We start from the raw sequence: 26,234 nt of genomic DNA, 5'->3' as shown, positions 1-26,234 counted from the left end.
ATAAGAAATTTTTGTTATTTTATAAAATTTTTTAAAGTTTTTCATTATAAAGAATACTACAGAATATTTTAGATACTAATAATGTAAATAATAATAATTTTATCTTTGTATAATATCATATTAAATAATAAATTAGATATTTTATTTATAATTGTGGATAAATTAATTAATTATTTTAAAAATAATACATTTAATATACAATTACAAATTTTTTGGATATTTTATTGGTGTTTTGTTCGATAATATTATATATTATCTAATTTTTTAATACATAACAAAATATTTTATTATTTTAATTATTATAATATTATTATAATTATAAAAATTTGTTTAATAACTAATAATGAATTTAATTATAATATTAATTTAGTAATAATTAAATGTAATTAATTACAGTATAATTTTCCTATAATATATAATTTTAGAATTAGTAATTATAATTATTAATGCGCTGCAATCCAAAATGTATATAACGCATGTAAACATATATTTGCAATGTGTATATGCGTTGCAAATATATGTTATTGATAAATACCACAGAATATTGCGTCAGTATTACGCTATTATTAGTTTATGAGCAAATCACTCGATTAATTTTGCTAAATGAAAAATTCCGTACTTTGTAATATCTGATCATTGAGGCTGTTTTTATGTCCAACAATTAAATAATTTTACACTACTTCATTGCGGGTAGTAATAAGATGCATTGATATATTATCAGCCATCGCATCGCCGACATGTTTTCGCATTATCGGTGTTTGTACGATCAGAATTACGAGCGCATTTCGCAATAAGAATCCGCAAAGTTGAATCTGAAACAGCCGTTTAATCGTACGTTTTATTTTATTGCCTCGAGTCGTGTATTTTTAAAAGAAGTTTTTTATGCTGTTCTTTATTGATATCCGGTTCTGACGTTCGTACTCTCTAAAGAAAAATTGTTGTATATCCTTTTCATGCAATTCGTAATATACGCAATTTTCAAGAAATCATTTAAAAAATTCTATGAATCAATCAAAATTTATAGATAAAAAAAGGATACAAGCATTTCGCATTTTTATAGAAAATAAAATTTTTTTTTTTTTTATTCACACGTCATTATATAAGAAAAGTATCCATAATTTTTATAGTAAAAATATTCTCTTTATTACGTAGCATTTAAAAATTCTTATTGATACTGGTTTTAAGAAATACATTTATAGAATACAATGTTTTGTTATTTAAATGACGAAATTAATTCCTTTGGAAAAATTTATTTTAGAAAATTTGAAAAAATAGTTAAAATTTACTGTAGAGAAAACCTAAGAAATAAAGATAAATTTGAATTTAAATGCCGATCGGCATTTAGACTGCGCGCGGATTAGTGAAGTAAGAGGCAAGGACAAAGCTGAAAATCAGCCGAAATATGCAACTAAATCCCAGCACTGCTTTAAAGTAACTTTAAAACTTACTTAAAAAAAATAACTGAAAGAATTAAACTAACGCGCTGTGCCGATTATATTAAAGTTCATCCTTGAAGAACTTGAAAAACTATAGGTTATTTTGGCTTAACCTTTCACACACTTTAAATTACCTCAAAATTTTTTTAACTCTTAATTTACTTTTAAAAATTTTAACTTCGTTAAAAGTTAATTTTCCCGAGGGTTAGTCAGACACTGCAAGTCTAGAAACATATCACCTAAAAAAATAGGGGATAGTACAGTGAAAACAAAGAAATATAATGCTTACATCCGATATCATGTATGTACAAGTCCGATCGGCGGCTGCTGCAGCGATTTCTTGCCTGGCCTGCACTGGTCAGGTGGAGTACGCCAGTGCAACCCCCTGCCCCTCATATTGTGCTTGGCTTATGCAACAATTGTTCGCGGGCGACCTTTGATGCGATAAAACTTTCTCTCTTCCCCCCGCAGAAAATTAACGATATGACGTGCTTTATTGTTTGACGTGCTCTGATACCGCTGAGCCTATCGTTGCACTGACATAAAACCGGACTCGTGGCCCTTTCGAAGGCTCGAGGGTGTACCTCCTGCCCTCTTTCCCATGATTAACGAGGATTTTTCTGCTAATTTAATAACGGCCTGCTGTCGAATCGAGTTCATGGCAGACCATTTGTAAAACGGCGATTATCCCGAGTGGCGTCGAAGTAACAGGAAGATAACGCTTGCAGCGGACAGTGATATATGGCGCCGTTTATTTAACAATTAATCCCTTTTTCACCATTTAGTTGCAAAAAGGAATTTTTGTCGCACTTATATTTTAAATTATACCGTGAATTAGAAAATTCAAACAAATATATATTAAAATATATATTATTTATATTATTTTTATCGACAAATATTTTTTCAGAATTCCGAAAAAACAAGGTCGACTCTAAACTATGTTAAATTTCTTTATTTATTTACTTCTTCTCATCTGTCCTCTTTCTCTTTTTACTATTTCGTCAATCACGAGACATATGATAGGTTGCTACAGAAAGGGACTGCAGCAAGAGATAAACTGGACGGAAAAAATGTTTTTACGTAATGCTGCAACCGAAAACCGTCGTCGCAGAGCCGAGTGACAGTGAAAGTTTCGTCATATATGAAATTTGAGATGTGCAGAAAAAGCACGCTGTATCATATCAATGAATCCAAATTAATACTAATGGGCCGTATATTGTTACATATATTTAAACGGTTAAAGCCAGAAAATTATATTTACGTATATAATACATTATATACGCCAAAAGCGTATAGTTATATCAGCGATATATGTCATGCGATATCTTTCACATTCATGGGGATTAATTGTATCGGAGTTTGGCTTAAGTTCAAGTTAACTAATTCTAGGTTGAGTAAAACCTATTATCCTTTCGAATTATAATCCTATCCATAATGTAGATGAAATAACAGGATTTTACCAGATAAAGTATCTTGGTTTTACCTTCAAATTGAAATAATCACTTTGAAAGAGAGAGTTCACGGATTTACGAGATTTCAATTTAAAAAATGACAAGATTACATGTGTCTTTAATGTGATAAAAAATTGTTGCGCGCGCGAAAGTTCCTATTTTGTTTTGCTGAAAGAATCCAATTCTACAAATTAAAAGAAAATAGAAGTAACCTATCAATAATTAAATCTTCCTATCGATTTGATCTTATTTGTAATTCTCAACCCTTCTAATTTCATCCAACGAAAGAAGTTCTACAAGAAATCTGATAATTCCACATTGTTCTTATGCGTTAATCCAAACGTTTCATCGAGAATAACGGTGTCTCCTGCGGGGGATTGATAGATCGATTTTTAATTCCCACCAACGCAAGTTGATCGCACAGTCTAACAAAGAATTTTCGTGACGAGTTCGCTAGAAAAATCATTTTAGAAAGGCGTATTAGCTACGCGTACCTCTACCTTCTTGCCAGAGGTACTATTGCATTGCTATAACTGCTCCTACATCTCTATTTACGTGCGTATGTGTGTGAGTGAGCGAGGTATCGCGTATAGACGTGCGATACACGTGTAATTCGTCTCGGCGAGATGCAATGCTGTGAGAAAAGACTCCACCGGTATAAAAGGGGGTGTGTCTCGTAAGGTCCGCATCAGTTTCAGTAGTGATCTCTGCATCGCCACACCATTACCGCCACCATGAACGCTATAGTGAGTTCTAGTTCTAATTCTACTTCTCCGAGTAACTGGAATCGTCACGATACTGCATTCGAGGGAGATCTCGTGATTTACCAATTTTTGCGGAAAAATAATTTACCCCAAGGAGAACAGGAAAGTCAAAATAATATCAATTTGACGTTATTGACCGATTATTGACTTGAATTTTTATCATTTCTTTTTTGTCATGATTCAATCAATATGATATTATTTTGACTTTCTCGATTTCCTTAATTGAAATGAGTTTACGCACCCCGTAAATAGAATTCATTACAAGATATTTCTGATACGGTTTTTTGATTATTTCACGATATGTGATACTAGTATTATTTTTGTTCATTATAGATATTCTAGAATGATTTTTATTTTTTTATTTATATGCACATGTCTCACGTATTTTCTGTATTTTTGTGAAATATGGTGTTCGTTGTTCGAGATATTTTAAAAAATGTTTTTCTTTGTACGTCCATATTATAAAGGATTTTAGATTTGTTTTGTTTTTTTGTGTTGTACTAGATGCGCAACACAAGAATTATTTTCTTTCTCGCTTCGTGTAAATATCAAACATGGGTATATATTCGTTTGTGCTTTAAACAGAAAAAATTAAATTAGTTTAGGTATAAAAAAAAGCGGATTTACTGTCAACCGTTTCATAAGAAAATAAACTGATATAAAACATAATATCTATTTAACACTCTTTCACAATTTTTAAATAATATACTTTATCTATATAATATTTAGTTGAATAAATTCCTTGCAGCTTGTATTAGCCATTCTCAGCCTGGCAATGCCTATTTATGGCGAAGAAACACAAGTAGAAAAAAAACAGGAGAAGAGGGGTATCTTAGGGTTGGGTTACGGAGGATATGGAGGATATGGAGGATACGGAGGATACGGAGGATACGGTGGATTAGGAAATTCTCTGATTGCGGGATCAGGTTACGGAGGTAATTTCCGGTTAAAAGTTCTTAACGCCCGACGATTTGCGCGGGTACCTAATTTTATCTCGATTGTGAAGGTCACGCCCTTTCGGTTTCAGGTCACGGACAAAGTGGTTATCTCGGTGTTGCCCCAGCAATTGCCTCCTCAGGTCACGGCATTTTCGCACCCGCCTACGGCTACAGCAACGTGCCCATAGCGTCTCATGGATACAGTGCTCCTCTGGCTTATCGTATTGGTTATTCTGGTGGTCCAGGATACGGTGGGGCGAATCTAGGAGGACTCGGACACGGTGCCGCAGGAGCCGCAGGAGTCGCAGGAGCTGCAGGAGCTGCATATAGCACCGGATTGGGATACGGCGCGAGGGGTGGTCTTGGACACGGTGCGGGACTCGGATACGGTGCTGGACTCGGATACGGCGCGGGATTGGGACATGGTCTCGGTGCTGGTCTCGGTCGTACTGGTCTAGGTGCCGGTTACGGTGCCGGTTACGGTGCCGGTTATGGTGCCGGTTACGGCCACGGATGGTGAAGACGCGGCGACTGATCAATTATCTGACACACGCGGTGTCGCGAAACGTCCATGATCCTTCAATTTCTCTTGTCAACTTTGTCCTGATTGGCCTTACCACTCTCAAGTTTTATATCGTGCGACTTCCAAATAAATTTTATATTTTTTAGTAATCCGCAGTACCTTTCTTATGTCTCCATTCTTACAGCGAGGGTGAATTATAATCAGTGATCTCTTGGAAATTAAATTGATCAATCTGTAAAATAAAAAACAGAAGAAATTAATGAAATTAATAAATTAATCACTAATATTAAAATTAAGAAATTTATAAAAAAATGGAATTGATCAATTTTGATTTCTCGGAGACTCTATTATGTGACTATCATGTTAGATGTGTTCGTCATGAACAATTAACATTTTTGTATCAATAAATACAATATAATATTTTTTTTTATTTTCACTTTTTTTTCTTTTTTTAGATTGTTTCTATATTTGTGAAATATTGTTTATAAAATATTAATACCATTTTAATACTATTATTTAATACTATTAATATGTGTTTCAACTATTTTCTTAAGATGTGCATTTTTTAAAGAACCATCTAACGTGCACATTACACATGTGACATCTTTGTATCTGAACATGTAATATCAAAAATAAATAGACAAAATATATTTTTATAAAATAATAAAATAGAATTAAATATAAAAACAAGAAATATGAATAATAAAATTATATAACAAGTAGATTAGTTTTTCGGAAGTCGATAAATAAAATTTCTACTTTATGTACGCTAGTTGCCATCTCGTCCCTAGGTGGCGTTAATGAACAATCATATGTTCAAAATAGGTTAAACAACATTCGGTGAGGTTAAGTTACTCTAGGAAAAGTCTATTAATTACGTTAGCCATGAATTTCCTGACCAAAAGTGTAATGAATATAGCGAGAACTTGCATAGCAAATACCATCCAAAGTACGATCATTGCGTGATACGATATAATTAATTTTTTTAGTTATCTAACCTCTAATTTAATTTCTGAATAAAGAGTGATTACTGTCCTAATAAATTCTTTTCTAAAGTTTTTATTTTATTTATATATAATCAGATTATTTTAGTTTTGACAATATAATCTGATTATTTTATTTATTTCAGGTAGCAACCTAACTACGAAATTTTGTAGGGACAGCTATAGCCAAGGTAATATTCCATAATGTCAATTTATTTAACAATGAACTGAAATCTTGTACTTGCTATTAGCAGGAAACATACTGAATGCTACAAGGATATGTGTGAGCACAGCATTACAAGGTAATAAAATTTTTTAATCTCCATGCAAGTCATAATCATAATCTGTTTCCAGCAAGTGACAGTGTTATGGTTGTTTTACAATATGCTCTTTGTTTCCTGTTTCTTGCTTTTTATCGACAATTATATTTCTTGATATGTGTTTTCTGTTTCTTCTGAAGTTCGTTAACTTTATCTCGAGCAATAGAAAATGAAAAACGAGATAAGAAGCAAAAAGGCAAGATACAAAAAATAGCAAAAAGCAAGAACAGGAAACAAAAAGCACATTGTAGAATAGGCCTAACACAGTAATCATATCACTTTTGTTTAACATTAGAAAACAACAAGAATGTAATGATTCACTCTGTCATTTGTGTAACGTGAACCCCCTGTTTTATATATCGGAATTCAACTCTCATTCAAAGCAGAAAGTAATTTTAACGTAATTAAATGTTCATACTTTTATTATAACAATTGATTTATTGTCACTTGAACTTACTGCTGAAAATTCAAGCTAATATTGACAGAAATAAGAGCCTTTATTTTAAGATTGAATGATTGAAAGAAAAATCAAGGAAAACTCGTTCTCAATTTTAAATGACTTGTTATGGACGTTATTTCTGAACAGATCGTTATTTTAGATATTGTTTTTAAGTAATATTTTGTGATATTTTTTTTTTTTTGAAATACAAAATTCAATTTTATTTCCGTTTACTATTCTTAATTATTAAAAATTAGTGTAATCATTACAAGATATCAATTTGTTTAAATTTTTTTTAATTGTATATATATAATTATTAATTGTTAATAATATAAATATTTAACATGATATATATATGTACTTAATTTCGTAATTAAACGCACTCGAATTTCTTTCGTGAAGGACGTGTGAGGAATGTTTGAAAATAGAAAAATCAAGATAAATGTATATTAATAGTTTGATGACTTATTTACGTGAAATTGTGTGAAACGTTCGAGGTATCGCATTTCTTTTAAGCGTGACTAGATTGGTCCTCTCCGAACCATCTATAATCGCCTATAGATACATATCTTCGCGATTTTCTGCTTGGATCCGGATTCTGCCAAAGAAGTGGTCGAATCTCATAGGAAGTCGGCTAGATTCCCATCGCGGCCGGAATTCTTCTGCCGCAAAAATACGTGCAGCCCTCACCTCTTTGATCCCCATGGACAGAGATCTCCAAATACCAAAGGGATCTATTCGTCCACTTCGCAAGAAAGGGCTCGCGCTGCGTAAAGACGGAGCCCTTGTGACCACTAGCGAAAATCGCTGAGAATTGAGGGGTGTGACGTGTCCATTTGCGGTTGACCAGTTGTTGCTATGGGATCAGGCACTATCCGCGTGTTTCCCTCTTTCCGCTTTTCTCGCAACCCTACAAAGGGCGGGTCTGTGATCCATTCATGACAGCATTCGTGAGAGTGTTCGCAAACGATGCCTTATCAGAATTAGAGATCTTTCGTTTCGTTAATTTGATGGTCCTAGGCAGAAATTTTTTGTTTACACTTAGTTTCTGTATTATAAATGTGTATTACATATTTTTCTAATATTTTCATCTTCCGTTTTGATTTCTTATCCAAGCTGTTGAATTTTTCGTATAATATATTCGATAAAAAAGAATGCTCGTTGTGGAGCATCCTTATGTCAGTTTTCGAGAATGAAAGCTGTCGGAAATGACATTGACAATTTTAGAATTGCCTGTCAGAGCCGTAATATTTTACGATCATGCTAAATTTTATGCCATATACTTTCGCAAAAAAATTGTAAATGGATAAACAAAAAATATTTTTTACAAACTAAAATAGAACGAATTAATTTTTGATGAAGAATCCAATCATATTTATTTCGACTTTGTAAATGTTTGTAGATATCTTATGAATGAACGTAACCGCTGCTTTATATATTCACATCTTGGCAATTCAAATTAATTTAATATAATAAATATTAATTTAGCATTAACTTATTGGTCCCAATTATTATGATGTAATTTTTATGACTAAGGATGAGAAGAAGAATTCTGAAATTCGCATTTTTTCAGTTGTAAGATCGCAATCATGACAAAAAAGATTTCTCGAAGAAACGAAGGAACCAGGGAAAGAAAGGAAAAGGATTTGCGACGTTGTAACGATGCAACAAAGCGCAACACCGACGTCGAAAATTTTCGCAATGTAATCTTACGTATTCATCGGTAAGAAAAGGGTTTGCCTTTCGTACATAATAGCTGTCTGGCAGAGTGAGGAGGAGTTAGGACGGATTAGTCACTATGCCGCTGGACATCTGTCGCATTGATGGACGGTGGTCAGCCAACTCTCTCGATATGATCAATGGTACTTTCTTTGGGTAAACCTTGATGACCGTAGAATGTCACAGCTCTGGCAGGCAACTCTAAAATTGTCCGTGTCACCTCCGACAGCTTTCATTCTCGAAAACTGATCACTCCATAACGAGCATCCTTTTTATCGAATATACCGTCATACGATACTCGTTTTAACTAATGTCTCGAAGCAAACGTGAATATTTTGCGACCAAATATTATGACATTCTATTTATAAGACGTTTTATTTTGTTAAGTATACCGATAATATTGCGTTCTAAAAGCAAATGTCAAAATTAATTTATTTATTCATTATATTCTATATAAAGATCAAAATTTTTTAATTTGACATGATGCTTTTTTTTAAATTAAATTTTTTAAATCGTGTGAATTAAATTTGCAAGAGTGATATTAGAAAAATTATGAACCGTGCATAAATTCGTCATTTGACACAACGATGTTTTTGAATGTATAATGCCGTGCATTTTGCGAGAGACACGTGTTAGCTTTATTTTTACTAGCATCTTGCAAATCAACAATCTTGTAAACGTGCGGAAAAAGATATTAAGGATACAAAAGATCAAACATTAAAATTCTGATATAGGTTTTAAAAAAATGCTTTTACTCGGTTGTGTAAGGATTGCTACGTCATTTATCTTACTTTTCCCAGAGGAGATTTTGTTCCTTTCTCATATTGATTGTTGACTTATTTACGAAAGTTTTCGTTCTCAACTTACCATATAGTTCTTCCATTCTTTCGGGATCTCTTTCATCTTTTTCGTGGCTTTGAAAAGAATCTTACATATTTCGCAACATTTCTTTTTCTGTTATGATTACTTATTTTTTTCGTAAATATTGAAAAAGCAAAATATTATGCTTATCTCGAATTCTAGATACATCCTAACAATATATATATTAATATAATTGGCAATATCTTTGAATAATGATTAAAAATTATAAAAATTTATCGAAACGTGCGCGAAGTAATAAATAAATTCCGCCAATTATATTTAAAGATGAAAATGTATAGAAAATTGCTTAGAGATATTTTTCGATTGTCATAATATTAATAAGAACAAAAGACTCTTGATTTCAATAAACAATAAATATAATAAAGGGTATGTAAGAGTCTAAATTATCAATTTTTATGTTGAGAACAATGAAAGAGTATATTACATAACGAATATTATTATAATAATATTTATAATAATATTATTATTATAATATTCATTATGTAATATATTTTTTAAATATATTTGTTGTCATAATGAAATCGATAATTCTATTTTTTTTAATTATTTTCTATCTGATTACGGGAAACGATTGCGTGATTATTTATACCAATCCAGGATTGGAACAGATCAGATTTGGAAGTACTTTATGGCAAATGCATAGAAGAGGCGGACCATACAAAAAGCCCAGAGTTTCGAAGAATCCTTTCGACGGCGCACCATTTATGAAGGGCGTAGTTTTAAAAACTGTTATCAGAAAACCGAAGAAACCTAACTCTGCGAATCGAAAATGCGTCATTGTGAGATTGTCGAACGGCAAAGAAATGACGGCATATGTTCCCGGTAAGATCTCGAAATAATTCTAACTTGCAGCAATACTGCATTCGAGTCATAAACCCGCCAGGAAATTTGAGGCGTCATGTAGTACGCGTTAGAAAATTTAGATGAATTAAATTATTTCAGGAATCGGTCATAATCTGCAGGAACATAATATAGTGCTGTGCAAGAATGGACGACTGCGAGATACACCTGGAGTTAAAATAAAATGCGTGCGTGGAAAGTACGATTTGCCACACGCATCTAAGCGCGATTAATTTATAACTATTAATTGTTATCATACGTATGCCTGACAAAATTAATGTAATTTCTGTAAAAAAAAGGATGTCAACTGTACTATTGTCTATACTTATGTTAATGTACAATTGGTATTGATAAAAAATAATAATTAGTTCCTAAAAACCGTATTTTTAATTTTGAAAATACATCATTGCGAGATTATTGAATAGTACCGAAATGATAGTATGTATTTCTAGTAAGATATAATGTAAAGGTATAGTATTATCTAATTAATCTACTCTTCGGAAATTTTACATTTCTGAATTAAGATTAAGAAAATTTTGCATTTATATAAACAATAAAATTGCGATATTATAGGAATGTTGAGCGTCGATCAAGGAACGTGATATAAGATTCCTGAATCCTAAATACAACTTTTTAATATATGTACGTTAAAGATATTATTGGTGTTGATCAAGACATTTCGATTTCGCACAATCGATCAACATAGCTCACCCTCGTAATCGCGATGGAAAGCAATTTTCGGGACGTCACGGTTTAGAGATTAGCCGTGAAAATTGCGGCCCTTTGACACACTTTTGGCATGCTGAACTCCACCACACATTTACCGTTACCTGGCTCGCGGGTTCGTTATTGTAACGGTGGATGGACAATGGAACTGCTATCGGAGCACAATGAGAAAAGGGTTGTGACACAGCATCCGCTTTTTCGACATTATTACGGAGGGGTTGGTCGTCGCGCATCTGCACAACCTTCATTCGCCCACGCGACCATCGACCAGCGACCAGCGACCATATGACATGCTGACCAATATCCCGATATTTGGAGAAGATCGGCTCTCAACCTGAAATCTTCAGTGAAGCGAAGAAAGATTCTTATATAAATTTCTGAATAAGTATCGTGCACAGAAATTGAATTTGGATCGTTCAAACGAATTTTTGTTCCGTTTAAAGATAAAAGAATTCTTACATTGCAAATGGGGGTTTTTTAATATTAAATATTAAAGTAATTTAAATTAGATGGAAATAAAAAATTCGAACAAAAATTTCTGAAAATGGTTTTTCGTTATTCGTTCTTTTTTTAATTTGAATTATTTTTAATATTATTTATATATATTGTGTGAATGAGAACCTGTTATAAAATAGGCTTATCCCAAGGGCGGTGGCTATCTCAAGGGATAATAGCGCCACGAGGCGTGCGTACGCCAGAATGTTTCATTAAACTTCCGCAATATATTGTCTTTCTTATTTTACGGAAAATATAGCTGACGTCATGGTGTTAATCATGGGTATTTATTCAAGAATTTGTTGAACTACGAGTAGAGTTTTAAAATTGTAGAATCATAAAAATTATTTCTGCAGAAGCTTTTTCTATTTTTATTTTTATTTATATTTATGTTTATATTAAAATGCAATTTTTTTATTTCTGGTTATATCAAGATATTTCAGTTTGTATGATTATTAAAAAATGGTTTTTGACATTAATAACATTTTTTTACTGTCAGAACTATTGGAAATAATTGTTTACATATTTTATAAAATAAATAATTAATAGTTAAATACCCGAAATAAATAAATTAAATAAATAAAAAATAAATCAATAATTATTTTGTAAAATATGTAAAAGATATTTCCAAAAGATAATTAATAGGTTAATATCCAGGTAGCAATTTGTTAAACGTCATTTTGATGTCAAATGGCGATAAATAATCAGTTTATGCTACCGGATAAGTATAAGTTTAAATAGAAAATTCAAAGAAGCTAAAGTTAAACCTTTAAGTACTGAACTCTATCTAACAATTTCTCCCAAGTTCTTCTAACGTCCATCTTTTAAAAATATACATATAATAATAAAAGCTGATATGCCTTTTACGTATGGAATCGATAGGTAGAATTTAGATTCAAAACGAAGTGCAAATGTCCCGACTTAGAATTTAGTGATTACAATATCATAATCAAAATTCTGTACAACTAAATGTATTCTAATAAATACATAAAAGAGTACGTATTTGAGATGAAACTTTACTTAAAACACGAAAACGTTTCAAACAAGGACGTCTACAAAGAATCTCTGAGCAGAATCGCCGTTATGAACTGATTCAACAACGGTAACAAAATTGGAAGAAAGTTTAAAATGCATGTCTTCAAATGACTAATAGTGCTCTGCCAAAAGCTTTTCAAACAAATGGCGAGTAAACATTTCCTGTGCTGTCGCACGATTGTGCCTAACTCTTTGCTGTTCGGCTTAGTAATCGGACACCGGACGATCTTTTCTGAAAATTCTGCAGTTCGACTACTCCTTTCTTTCCATCACAAGCATTTCTTTTTACGTCGCATGTGCTCAGCTGTCCCGTTATTTTATGTACGTATAATTTTTAATAAAATTATTTCATTTATAAAATTATTTCTGTCCATATTGGCGAGTTTAATTTTGCGGGCATGCTTACAAAAATATAATATAACAATAAAGATTATTTATAAAATAAATTATTAATTGTTAAATATTGATTTGCTTTATTCCATAATAATTTTTGTAAAATTCGGGTCAGGTCTCTTAATAAGTATCCGTTTCAATATTTGTTAATATATCTCGAATTACAACTTAATTCAAGTATATCCCTTTTCGAGGTACCTCGAAATATAACCTACCGTTACGCATGCCAAGGTAATCCATCTTCATCGAGTCACAAAGAAAGGATTTTCAGTCAAGAAATAAATTGATCTTTGAAGTGTAAAGGTGTGTCGGAACAAGAAAGCAAACGAGAGTTTTCGCAAAAATTTGACAAATAATTGAGAATAAGCAAATCTTGAATAACTGTTTGTAAGCGTAGGTCAGAATGCTAAATGAAAAATGCAACTGACATTCTTTTCCTATTTTGCAACTCTTTGTAATATTGACAGTTGAAAATCTAACAATGACGTATCCAAGGTTATTAAAGGTTGAAAAGTTAGAAAAAAGAAATTTAAATATAAAAGAAAGAGCACCTAGTCATTAATAAAAAGTAAAGGTACATATATTGTGCGAATAATTTACCTAAGATGTCTTTAATGAAGGTCTTTTTTCAATAATTAATATATTCTTTAATTCCATGCATTACATTATTTACATATTATTTCTGTAAAGTATTGTCATTAATGAAAAATTATTTTGCATTTTTAAATAAAACAATGTAATAAATATTTGACTTATAGGTAATATTGAATAAGGAGTAGTATATAATAAAAATTAAATATTGACGCTTTGTGATCACATTGCTTTATTATTAATGATGATAATTATACATTATTATATGATACAGATAAAAAATATAAGAAAAGAATGTATAAATATAGAATGTAGATAAGTATTCATTTTAAATGTATATCATTTTTAATATGATGTTATACTTGAGATTGATCTCATAAATTGTAGATTTTTTGCATTTTCCTTCAGACATAAACAAATAAAGATCAAAGAGCAAATATGAGAGGCTTCTGTTCACTTCTTACTTTTACGATTGTGATCGGTATTCATAATTGATTCTTATATTTAAGACTTAAGTATAGTCTTAAGACATCAATTAAAGAGCCGCGTTAGCACTTAAAATCACTATTTAAGACATCTTATATATACGGAGAGAATTTTTTCTTAGAGTTTACCCTGAAAATATGATAATCGTGGGACAACATTGTATTTCGAAGAATTTTAATGTAAACCTCTCATTCATTAATAAAACTACAATAAAATATAAAATAAGTTTGATCAATTTTACTGAAATGCATGGTAAACATTTTTTTAATATTGTATTGTACAACAATTACTATATTTTCAGGTTAAATTTTAAAAGAAAATTCTCTCCGTGTATATAATACCTGTAACTCTGATAACAAGTCAACAATTGCGTCGATCAGCCCATGGATGAGTGATAATGATGAATCACGTACACATTGCATGATTTAAACACGCAGTTATCTTGTGGTACTCATATTTGGTAACAGTGATCTAGTTTCGAAATTAATTTACACCTGATGCGACGCGACGTAGAATCAAAATTTTAGTTGATTGGGGTGTGTTTAATTGTGCTCACTTTTCCCTCCCGCTTCGGTTCACAAGATCTCTCTGTTTCCGATCTAAACAGTATATTCCACCAAAGTAAAACCGAATTAAGAACTTTAGTGGAAACTAGACTGTATACTAGTATACAATATGTACGGTATACGATATAATGTGCATTATAATATTCGAGAATTATCGGATAGCGAATTCTTGAAAATTAAAAATGTCTTAATCAAACCCATCAAATGTTTTAATGGTTTATGTTTAATTAAATATTTTTATGAATATAATTTATTGAGATTAGCGATAGCATAGTCACCATTAAATCCAAGAGATCCAAGAAAATATGATGTCCGTTTCAAGTGTCCGTTCTTGCTTTGCGGTCCCGCCACTTGTAAATACCCTGAGAAAACTATCAACGATGCATCTGGCTATTCATGGGTCGCAAATCCAGACATTCGAGCGAAAGCGATGGGGTGGATATGTTGTGTCCATCCGATACCGTTACGATGCGTCGCTGTGCCTGTGAGCGTGAGACAGATGCAAATGGCGAATGCATTCATCCGTTGCTGGGACCGGCGATCACGGGAAAAATCGCAAATAACGGGTTGCGGCCGTTTCATGGGCGCACCATAGAAATGTGGGTTATGCAGCCAAAAGAGCAAAAATTTGTATACATAAGAAAGGAGGCTGTGCGGTGAATTGAGCGCCGGGATGCTTTTCTATGAATGACAAGCTTCAAATCTGGAGCCTAGAATGGACGACTAAATTTGGCGTGATCGCGAGACACCGACATAATGAGGCATCGCTGTCGTCGTATCAGAAGTAACCCTTCATACTGACGAGGTTCGTTTTTCATTTTATTATATATCTGTATATCAATAATCTATATTATTATTATGTAGATTACTTTTATTAGATTATTTTTATTAATAAAGGTACTAATAACTTATAACTTTTTTATTAGATTACCTTTACTTAGATCATTTTTATTCTATATATCAATTTTTTTTAATATTAATGAGACTATATATTAATGAGGCGGATAGGAGAGCAACTACGAATGTGTTACCTATGATTTTAATACCCATGACTATAATATGAAATGACGATTGTTTTTCGCAAAAAGAGATAATGGTAAATGCATTCACAGTTTAGAACTTTTATTGAGGGATATTTGTTTGCTTTTCTGCTGTTTACTGCTTAGAATAATAATGTTGAGAATTATTGGAAAGTAATTATTCGCTTATTGATCTAATCAGTACATTTTTTTAAATACGAACATTTTTAAATACTTTAGCAAAATTATTTTTCCCGTGCATGACATGTAAAAGAATCCCGTAAATGAAAAATAGATTCTTTTAATTTATTTTCACTAGAAAACAAACTGTCTATTGAAAAATGATGTTTAATAAGTTTTGGCTCAACTATTATTGTGCTTCTTTAGAAATGAATTAATGCTCCCTTGAGAAATAGAATGACATTCAAGCATTCAACGTAATTTTCTTTTGAACTGAATAATAGAATTGCTAGCTTTGCAATGTTTATACAACCTTACACAATTAATATTAAACTTCCATAAATCATACTGACAAGCGTAAAACAAAAATATCTAGTACAAAAACCCTTTTCTCTATTCTGAAGTCATTAAACTTTCAGTTTGTAGACCGTTATAAGTATCGTTTGTAGAGCTGTATATACTGTATATAATTATTGATCCTCAAGATGGAGGTTTATTTGGAAGTTAACATTCAATTTAAGTGTCATTTCGGACCGCTAACGCCTAGTTCGGTGTATTTTTTTTGTAAGGGATGAGCATCGGAATCTTTATATACGTATCGAATACTTAATGTCATTTTGTAATTTTTACAAAATATACAACACAATTAAAACTTAAGCCTTCTATCAGTCACGTTGATAAGAACAATCAAAAAGAGGAAATCTTTTCTTCTGCTCTGAAGTCAATTTAGGTGTCTGCGTATTCTATTTAGAATTCTATTTATTTTTAAACATACTGCATATGTTTATTTTTTCTAAAGAACTTTGCGCAAAATGACTTACAAGAGAATAGTTAAATATCACCATATATGTATATATTATTGTGTACGTCACCAGAAAAATAGTTTTAGATTCTAAGTTGAAGAGCAGAAAAAGTTAGTTTAATTAAAATTATTACTTATTATTCACTAGTTAATAAAGTTTTGAAAAACCACTGCAGTAAAATAGTCGAGGTTCTCTCTATTTTTGTAGTATTTATATTTTGAACAATATTATTACCAAGTGTTTCAGACCACTTATACACCCTATTTAAAAACGAGAGAAATATAGTTATTTAAAAAAATGTTTTAGAGAGACAAAAGTTGTTGGGGGTTAAGTAATGCATTACATTGGCATATTCGATTGACCTTAGGTAGCAAGGCCATGTCAAGGTCGACTTGAATTTTTTTAATAGGAACCCATATCTTTCACTGCATATTCTTATAGCTGACGTCGAGATTTGTAATTTATAAATCTTTATAACTTACAAAATAAAAATAAATTACAAATAAATATTTTTACTTGAGTAATCTAATCGCATTATTATTATAACTTGCGGAAATTGACACTAAATTAACTTATGTGAGATATTAGCATTTTTTGAAATTTATTAATAAGAATTAAGAAACGAAAGAGCATAAAACCACAGCACAAGTTGTTTTATGTGATATTTAATCTATTCAATATTTCAAAATTAGACGTTTCGGCCATTATCTGGCCATCTTCGGTAATTACAAAATAAATAAACGCGTAGGATAACATAACAGAACAATGATACACAATGTCGATACGTTTTCAAGATAATAGTCCAATTTGTCTGTCAAAGTGCCTACGATGAAGTAGAAATGTTAACGAATTGCGGGAAAAAACAGGTATGCAGTTAATTTTGTATTAATCAGTTCAGGAGATATTAATTGTATCACATTTTTTGTATATTAGAATCTGGAAACTCTCTTGATTGACACACAATTCGAAACAATTTCAATAAACCTCATCTACCACAGAACACATGCGCACGTATAATACGGATAAGATTTGGAAATTTGACTAAATTGATTAATGACGGCGATGTTTATAATTTTGTATTTTATGCGTTTATTTATTTTGTATTTACTAAAGATGGATAAGATTTGGAAATTTGACTAAATTGATTAATGACGGCGATGTTTATAATTTTGTATCCTATGCGTTTATTTATTTTGTATTTACTAAAGATGGATAAGATTTGGAAATTTGACTAAATTGATTAATGACGGCGATGTTTATAATTTTGTATCCTATGCGTTTATTTATTTTGTAATTACTGAAGATGGCCAGATAATGGCCGAAACGTCTGATTTTGAAATATTGAATAGATTAAATATTACATAAAACAACTTATGTTATGTGGTTATATGCTCTTTCGTTTCTTAATTTTTTTAGTTTATTATCTGATAAAACAGATCTAATCGATTTCAAAATATTACTCGAGACATCCAGAGTTTAATGATTGTGCAATGCGCACATAGTACTTAGATATAAGTCAGAATCAAACTTTATTAAACATAAATTTGAACAAAAAACGCGATGAAATCGTAGCTCCCAGAATTGGCAGCGTCTTTATTAAAATTATTTTCCTCTATTGTTCGTCTGTATCGATATAGATTAATTTTATTTTCTTACATGTTTATTTTTACGAATGTAGATTAACTTTAATCCTGGTTTGATTTACTTTTTATCTTTTTCTGAACCTAAAAATTAAAATTAAGAAAAGAAAAAGTACGATTCTAGCACGATTCCTTTTTTAATTGATTTCTCCATATAAACAACTGAAATAACTATACACATATGAACATTTCTGGGGTGACAAAATTATTATTACACGCGGGCGGCCAATTCTTTTTGCATATCTGTATTTAGTATAATCTGCAGTAGACCATGTAAAAATGAGCGATATTAGATTCCCTTATTAAATTATTATTATTATATTATATAACAATATAATATTATATTATAATTTATAAAAAAAAGAAAACGATATACTTATTTAGTATATCTTGATATATATAGATATATCTAGATATATTGATTTTAACAAATACAGAACAAAATAATATATTATTTCTCAGTACATAAACTTTTAGATTGTACAAAATAAAAGTATATTACAAGTATATATATACACATAAAGAAATATTTTAGAATAAAATAAATAATATATACTATAAAATGAAAAATATGCTAAAATAAGGAATTACGTAAATGTACGTTCATGTCATGTGCTATTTCACACTTTGGTTTGTGTTATTTTGGAAATCGCTTGTGATTACCTGTAATTCAAAAGAACACGTGTCTTTTCGACGTTCAACCAACAGGTTGCACAGTTTCCCCACTACTTTCCCTAAGAAAGAAGTTTGGGGCCTCAGAAGGGTAGCTATATAAAGCTTCTCCAACCCCGAGCGAAACTAGATAGATATAGAAATTTGCCCAGTAAAGTTTGTCTCGAGTAAGAAATCCAGTTTATCTCTTTTCCTACGTTCGAAACAAATACATATTAAAGTAATCACGCGTTCGCGGTAATCAAATATAATAATAAGAAAACGAGCATATTGACAGTGTTGTACTATCAGTGGTTTCAATGTAACCTTGGATTAAGCTTGGATTATTAGGTAAGTATATTTACAAAATTGCGACAGAATTCTGTCGAGTAATAGTTTTACATTTTTTAAGCTTGAAAAATAAAATTTTTTTTTAATCTTGTGCATACTATATATTACGTATCGTCTAATTTATCCATTAAACTGTGCTGTAAAATCGAGAAACTAAAAATAACTTTATATTTCATACATAAGTCACTGAGTGTGCGTTATTTTAAAATGTTCTATCAAAGAAAATATACTTTTTTCACTTTTAAACCGCCGTCGACAAAATTCTCCAGTAGTTTCAGATTATGGTCAATTCTCTCTAAGTAGAATCGCATAAGACTCGTAACACTTTCTCGTAAGATTTTGTTACGAATGTATATACTACTAACTTTATGCAATAACTCCCTACAGCTTCTTGCTAGTGTAAGATTTACAAGAAATCGTAGATATTTGCAAATAATCGTGTTACGGCACACACACAGACACACGCGCGCACAATTAATTTCAAATCTATTTGTCTCTAATATACAAGAAAGAATAAAAAACTATCTGTGTGTATTACATAAATTTATTTGAGAATAACTTATCTAATGGACCCCCCTATTTATGATTATATATGAGATCTATACATGGAAAAAAATTTTTTTTTAGAGTTTACCCCGAAAATATGATAGTCATAGGATAACATTGTATTTTGAAGAATTTTAATATAAATCTCTCTCATTCATTAATAAAATTACAATAAAATATAAAATAAGTTTGATTAATTTTACTGAAGTGACAAAAATCTTTAAAATATTGTATTGTACTAGAACTACTATATTTTCAGGGTAAATTTTAAAAGAAAATTCTACGTAAGAAGCTCGTTATTGTTTATTATATAATGCGTACATTTTTAAGTTGCATTCTTTTACATTCTCTTTCGTTTTATAATTAAATTAAAAAAATGTTTATAATGAATATCATTAAAGCCTGAGTGCAGTGCTTGAGTAGGAATTGCCGATAGGAAGTGATTGAACACGCTTTTCTTACAAAAATATTTATTCCGTCGTACTCTCATTTATGCCACAGCTATACGAAAATAATGAAAATCAAGCGCAAATGTATTATATTACCAATGCACGTGACACACAAGATTTCCGAGCAATAGACTTCATCAGTGCAAATTTATTGTGTGAAGTTAAATTAGTAAATAATTGTTGTATTTTGAATTTATAGTCATAAATTTTTAAGATAACAATTACTTGATTGATTTATTATTTCTTATTACATCTCAGATACAAATTCGAAAGGATTTGAGTTACTTAAATTTTTCGAAGTAAAAATTTTCGAGCTGTACGTTTGAATGGAATTAATAGTTTAAACTTTCAATAGTTTTACATTTCTAATTACATAAATGTTATATTTCATTATGCTGGCAAAATAATATAAAGGATATAACAATATATTATTTTTCCTTTATTTAAAGAACAATCAAAGTTGAAAAAAAGTTTGCAGGGAAAATATTGCTACAACTGAAAAATTGTGTTAGCGTAATAGTTAGAATTTGAATTATTACAGAATTAATTAGGATTTTTTATTGAAAAAGACTTGTTAAATTTTATGCTAATATAAGATTGTTTAAAATTTTTAATGTTTTTTTAGAATGTACATTCTTTAATTTTTACATTCGTCGCACATATATTTGCAATATATATGAATATATACACGCAATATATTTTCAATATATATGAATTAATAATTAATAATAATTTGTATCTTGTTGCAGCTAAATATAAATGATGATGATGGAAAACTATTACAAAGGACATAATGGAAGTCGTTTTGGACATTCATTTGAGCAAAAAGACAACTCAGACTTTAATACGTTGGTTCTGGATTTATCACGCAAGAAGCACGTGACGTCTACATTATCCGAAGTCGGAATAATTCAACCCATTGGCTTATCGCAAACTTTATCTTCAGCAAAGGAGCAAAAATATCAAGAAATACATTTTCTAGATGAAAATACACAGACTCCTATCGCAGGCAGTAGTGCCATGCTATCACCATATTCCGAATCAAATTCACCGAAAAAGATGAAGACTGATTCTGTAGACTATCATGAAAATAGTAACCAATTGAAACTTACTGTGCCATTAACAAATACGCATAATATTACTCCAGGAGTAACAATGGTAACGCCTCAGCAGCCATCGCTACTTGCATTCCCGAACGAAGCCACGAATATTCCCGTAGTATCGAAAATATATTTACCGTATATAGAAACACCACAATCTTTTATAACGAATAATGAGATCAGAAAAATCGTTTCCATGCCAACAGAATGCTCGACGTCGGATATGAAACTATCAACGTCTTCGGAGAAGAAAACGCCAAGACCTTTTAAGGCATACCCAAACAATTTTTTGACTGTTGTTAACACTGTTGATCATAATTCGAATGAGAACTATGCAAAGTTCCGTCAGATGATACTTGAAAACGTACAAAAAATGAACAAAAATACATCGAATCCTAAAATGCGTCGAACACCTAGGTCTGTTAGCAGTCCTGGATTGCCTACTAGTACCGTCGATGAGAAAGATGCTATTTATTGGGAAAGAAGAAAAAAAAATAATGAAGCAGCGAAACGTTCTAGAGATGCTCGAAGGGCTAAGGAAGACGAGCTCGCAATTCGAACGAGTTTCCTCGAATACGAGAATGCGCAACTGAGGATGGAAGTACAGAGACTCAAGATGGAAGCAGAAAGACATATTTATTTACAATAATTTGTATTAAAATAATTTGATTAGTTGTGAATTATTATTACGGCATGTGATATCTAGGCTGCGTTCCACTCAACATTCGCAACGCTTTTTGTAATGCAAATTAATACGGATTAAAATTTAATATGTAAAATTGTTAAAGTATTTGATTTGTGCAAACAGAGATATTAAAAATGTCGAGCATCGTTTGTCCTTGTTTAACATTTGATAAATGACAAGGATGAAATGATTTCACGAGCGTTGTGTTAAGTGGAACACAGCCCTAGTATACAATAACGGATTTACGCCGAATTTCTTCATTTCTAGATAAATTGCGAGTAACTTTATCCAGGAGATATCCCATTGTAAATCTGAAAAAATTTATGGATAAAATTATCTAGAGGTGAAAAAATTGGGTATTAACATGATGCAGTTTCCATAACATCTATTGCAAGAAATATATTTAATGTTTGATACATATATATATATATATTTATTTCTTTAATATATTTAGTGTATAAAATATATAACTATAAACTATATATAACATATAGTTTGTATATATTTTTTTATATAGTATGAATGAGTATGTATGAGTATATGTATGTATTTATATAGTATGTATGAGTATATGTATGAGTACATACATACAAATACTATACTACTCTTAGATATATTGTCACATATGTAGTATAACTGTGCATATGTGTGTACATATATTACTGTACTAATTCTTTACCATGTCATAAAAATATTCACAACTGATGACAGAAAACATTTTGACAGATTATTCGTTTCTTGTGTAAATATATCTTTGAACATTTTTCTTTAGATACTAAAGTATTTATAAATTATCACATGTAAACTCCACACAACCATATGATGTTCCAGTATAAAAACTATAAGTTGCGTCGTATAAGAAATTAAAACTGAGAATGTGTGGAATTATGTGGTAATTTTTAAATATGCTTTATAATTGGCGCTATTAATATAATAATTACAAATAATAGACATATAAAAATATCAAAATTGACACAATATTAATACGACTCTGTCCTATTTTTGTAATACAAAATAATACGGATTAAAATTTGTTAATATGTAAAATTGTCAAAGTATTTGATTTGTGCAGATATTAAAAATATCTTGTATATACAGTATGTATTGATTTAAGCTAAGTTTTTACCAAAGTTTAGCATAATAAACGTTCGGAAGTTTGTAAACATTATTATACACATATTATATACACATATTATAACATTATATTTCATGAAAAGAATAAAAGTTCTTTTGTCCTATTATTGCTTTGAAGCACTAAAATATTTAAAATATAATTTCTATAATTTCCTTTCTTATGTATCGTACAAATGTATTTTCAAATACATTTGTTATAAAACGTTTTCTTAATTTTTGTCTTAATAAAATTAATATATTCTTACAGTTATATATACAAACCTTTTAAAACATTTCATTAAAATTAAAAAGAAAATTTTGCATACACATAAATTATCAATCAGGCAATGTATCTGCAAGTTCCATCATAGTATCTGACTCAAGAACATTCTTTTCTCTATTTTGATTATTTGTAAGTACCTTTGAAAAGGATCTTTGTACTTGCCTAGGGATAAAAGCTAATGGTGTTATTTTACTTTTTACGCTAGTCGATGAAATTGTTTCTACACTATCATTGTTTTTACAGACTGCACTAGTGGTATCTTTTGTGAACATCTTGCTTTTCTGATTTTTATTCAAGAGTATCTTAGTAGGTTTCTTCTTTTTTTTATTGTCAACAATATCATATTCCATTTTATTCGATTCCTCTTCCTTGGTGTAATACGGCGTATCATCGAACCGATATTTCTTTGGAAATTTATGTACTCTAATGCAATGTTCCTTCCTTTCCATTGGATTGTTGAATTTTATGTCACATTCAGAATCGTAACATTGATACTAGAAGAATATCTATATTAAGTATATTTAACAATACTGTAACATAGATTTATATACAAAAAGATAATCTATATATGTATACCATGGTTTGCTTCTCTGATAAAACTTTGAAGAAGGCATCGTGCGTTTCTTGAATATGAATCTCCAACAAGCGTGGATTTGGCTTGGATACTTTACATTCTGTACAAGCATATCGATGCGAGCTGTTATAATGCATTTCATAATCAAGTAGCGTTTGAAAAGTGTTCTTGCATCCTGGGATATAACATGGGAATTCCTTGATTCTAAAACCAGATATTGACTTTACTTTTCTTTATTATAAATCACGTAGGCAACCACTTCTCTTCCATTGTAATAAAAACAATATTATAGGATTCTTGAAATTTCTTTGCAGAATTCTTTAGAAGATGAATCATGCAATATTGAAGCACACAACAGGGTAGTGATAATAAAAAAAAAACAAGTTTTTATGTCACTATTTTTCTTAAAGAGAAGTCTGTACTCACACTTCGTGGCAAAGTTCCTCCTCGTCATCAATCGTGACGCCCTTTCTCTGGAAGACCTTGCAAACTTTGTAAGAATCTTCGAAGAAGGGGTCATTCACAGGGCGAATTCCGACACCTAACTGTTGAAGAACCTCTTCCATAGCGCATTAAATCAGACACCGTATAAATAAATGTAGCGCGCGTTTCCTTTGAGAAATCTTAATGCGACTATATTTATTAATTTTTATTATCGATCGAATAAATGCAATGTTTATTGTTGTACATACTGCCTCTAACCTCCAACGACACAACGAATACTGTTATGCCGGCCGCATTCGCGGTCCAAGATGGCGTCTCGACTCTCGACCCCTTGGCTGCCGGTTCGACTTATCGCGATGCACACCACTTCGATAATCGAAATTTGAACGCGAGCAGTTCCCGTAAAAGTGACGCGACCCGGTTTTCGCGGAGTGACGTTTTGTGGCGAGTTACGAGGGAAATATGCGGGCAAGAGTTCGCGTTTACGAGTGAGAATCGGTAACGCGCGTCGTCCGGTGATAAGGAATCATAGGCGCGTTGTTAATTTTTCGCACGCGCTCCGGGTGTAGCGTTAAATTTAGAGAGCTAAACTCCGCCGAGAACACCGAACGATCCGACGAGCCATCATGGCCGCTCTTTGATCGCGATCGCGAAACCGCGCATCCGCGTATTTATGATCTAAGATGATATTCGAGATGCAATCTTCTTGACGAGTCTTCTTGATGTTTATCGAAGGAGAATGGGACTTACGGATTAGCAAGGTAGAGTGAAATACTGTAATTGAAAAATGGCAGCAAATAACATCACTTTGCTGCCTGAACTTTATTCAACGTATCTCAGGCAGCAAAATGATGTTATTTGCTGCCATTTTGATTTCAAGGTGTTAAAAACGTCATTTGACTCCAAAATGACAAAAATTACGTCATCTTGCTGTCTGAGATAATATAACTTTATTATTAATTTTATTATTTAATGTATGATTTAGAGAGCGATCCTGAGGCTTCTGAATATTTCTCGGAAGGAGGATAAGGTCGAGTCTTGACGTGCAGATGGTTGGCAAGGTAGGACAAAATACTGAAACTTCATTCAATATATCTCGAATAGCAAGATGATGTTATTTCAATGTTATTTTGACGTCAAAATGTCAAAAATGTTATTTTGACGGGTGGTTTTGATTAGAATGGTGACAATTAAATAACATCATCGTACTACCTGATGATATAGCTTTATTATTTTTATTATTTTTGTATGATAAAGACTGCGTTCCACTTAATACTCAACGTTCATGGAATCATTTCATTTTTGTCATTTATCAAATGTTAAACAAGGACAAACAATGCTCTAAGCGTTGGGAGATTAAGTGGAACACAGCCTCAGAGTACAATTCTGTGGTGTCTTTTGGATATTAGACGGAAAAAAGGAAATTGGCAAAGTAGGAAGTATTGAAACTTCAATATATGATACAACATAATTTTATTACAGCGATATAGACGCAGCAATAGGTGTAAGTGGACTAATAATAGATGTAGAGAGAAATTAAAAATTGAATATTGAAATGGAAAAGAAAGTGATAATTGAAACAAATATAATTTCGGCAGATTTAATTTCCGATGTTATTTGTACGAGAAAAAAAAACGTTTTATTTGCAAATAAGCTGAAAATTTATTGTTATTTATAATAGGCACTTGAATATATTAGGTGTTGAACTTAATTCCTGCTGCTCGCTTAATTTAAAACAATGTTCCACACCTCTAAAAAATCTAAAAAAAATTTTTTTAATGTAATATGCTAAAAAGTATGTCAAACATT

At 31.1% G+C, this 26,234-nt stretch overlaps 4 protein-coding genes across 6 annotated transcripts; 3 read left to right on the top strand and 1 right to left on the bottom strand.

The window, feature by feature from the left end:
* Positions 1-3,558: 3,558 nt before the first annotated feature.
* LOC108766273 (keratin-associated protein 19-2) lies at positions 3,559-5,359 on the top strand. Of its 2 annotated transcripts, none has more exons than XM_018515455.1 (3): positions 3,559-3,633; positions 4,400-4,586; positions 4,679-5,359. In XM_018515455.1, the coding sequence occupies exons 1-3, from the start codon at positions 3,622-3,624 to the stop codon at positions 5,107-5,109; spliced, it is 630 nt and encodes a 209-aa protein (XP_018370957.1). In that variant the 5' UTR covers positions 3,559-3,621; the 3' UTR covers positions 5,110-5,359. The 2 variants fall into 2 exon arrangements, with proteins under 2 accessions (XP_018370957.1, XP_018370956.1); XM_018515454.1 differs by having other exon boundaries at positions 4,658-5,359.
* Positions 5,360-5,856: 497 nt separating this feature from the next.
* On the top strand, positions 5,857-10,611 carry tko (30S ribosomal protein S12 technical knockout). Of its 2 annotated transcripts, none has more exons than XM_018515413.1 (5): positions 5,857-6,061; positions 6,242-6,286; positions 6,347-6,397; positions 10,053-10,277; positions 10,398-10,611. In XM_018515413.1, exons 1-5 carry the CDS (start codon positions 5,998-6,000, stop codon positions 10,526-10,528), a joined length of 516 nt encoding a protein of 171 aa, XP_018370915.1. In that variant the 5' UTR covers positions 5,857-5,997; the 3' UTR covers positions 10,529-10,611. The 2 variants fall into 2 exon arrangements, with proteins under 2 accessions (XP_018370915.1, XP_018370916.1); XM_018515414.1 differs by having other exon boundaries at positions 5,859-6,061; positions 6,350-6,397.
* An 8,553-nt stretch (positions 10,612-19,164) lies between these two features.
* On the top strand, positions 19,165-22,384 carry gt (transcription factor giant). The gene is made up of 2 exons (XM_018515412.1): positions 19,165-19,231; positions 20,976-22,384. The coding sequence occupies exon 2, from the start codon at positions 20,986-20,988 to the stop codon at positions 21,973-21,975; it is 990 nt and encodes a 329-aa protein (XP_018370914.1). The 5' UTR covers positions 19,165-19,231; positions 20,976-20,985; the 3' UTR covers positions 21,976-22,384.
* Positions 22,385-23,425: 1,041 nt separating this feature from the next.
* Positions 23,426-24,679, bottom strand: l(2)k10201 (zinc finger protein 511 lethal (2) k10201). Its single transcript, XM_018515464.1, has 3 exons — positions 24,408-24,679; positions 23,984-24,185; positions 23,426-23,901 (listed from the first exon to the last, which is right to left on the bottom strand). Exons 1-3 carry the CDS (start codon positions 24,545-24,547, stop codon positions 23,461-23,463), a joined length of 783 nt encoding a protein of 260 aa, XP_018370966.1. The 5' UTR covers positions 24,548-24,679; the 3' UTR covers positions 23,426-23,460.
* Between the last annotated feature and the right edge of the window lie 1,555 nt (positions 24,680-26,234).

Source organism: Trachymyrmex cornetzi, unplaced genomic scaffold (genome assembly GCF_001594075.2).
Source record: "Trachymyrmex cornetzi isolate Tcor2-1 unplaced genomic scaffold, Tcor1.1 scaffold579, whole genome shotgun sequence".
NCBI lineage: Eukaryota > Metazoa > Arthropoda > Insecta > Hymenoptera > Formicidae > Trachymyrmex > Trachymyrmex cornetzi.
The sequence above is the reverse complement of the archived record's forward strand: the minus strand, read 5'-3'. Positions and strand labels throughout refer to the sequence as shown.

What these genes read in the sequence shown, in the direction of transcription:
- LOC108766273 (XM_018515454.1), top strand. An exon ending in TGCGGGATCAGGTTACGGAG is followed by an intron (nt 4,587 to 4,657) that starts GTAATTTCCGGT and finishes TCGATTGTGAAG; the next exon opens with GTCACGCCCTTTCGGTTTCA.
- tko (XM_018515413.1), top strand. Translation starts at nt 5,998, where the DNA reads ATGAATTTCCTGACCAAAAGTGTAATGAATATAGCGAGAACTTGCATA. An exon ending in CATAGCAAATACCATCCAAA is followed by an intron (nt 6,062 to 6,241) that starts GTACGATCATTG and finishes TATTTATTTCAG; the next exon opens with GTAGCAACCTAACTACGAAA. An exon ending in AATGACGGCATATGTTCCCG is followed by an intron (nt 10,278 to 10,397) that starts GTAAGATCTCGA and finishes AAATTATTTCAG; the next exon opens with GAATCGGTCATAATCTGCAG.
- gt (XM_018515412.1), top strand. Translation starts at nt 20,986, where the DNA reads ATGATGATGATGGAAAACTATTACAAAGGACATAATGGAAGTCGTTTT.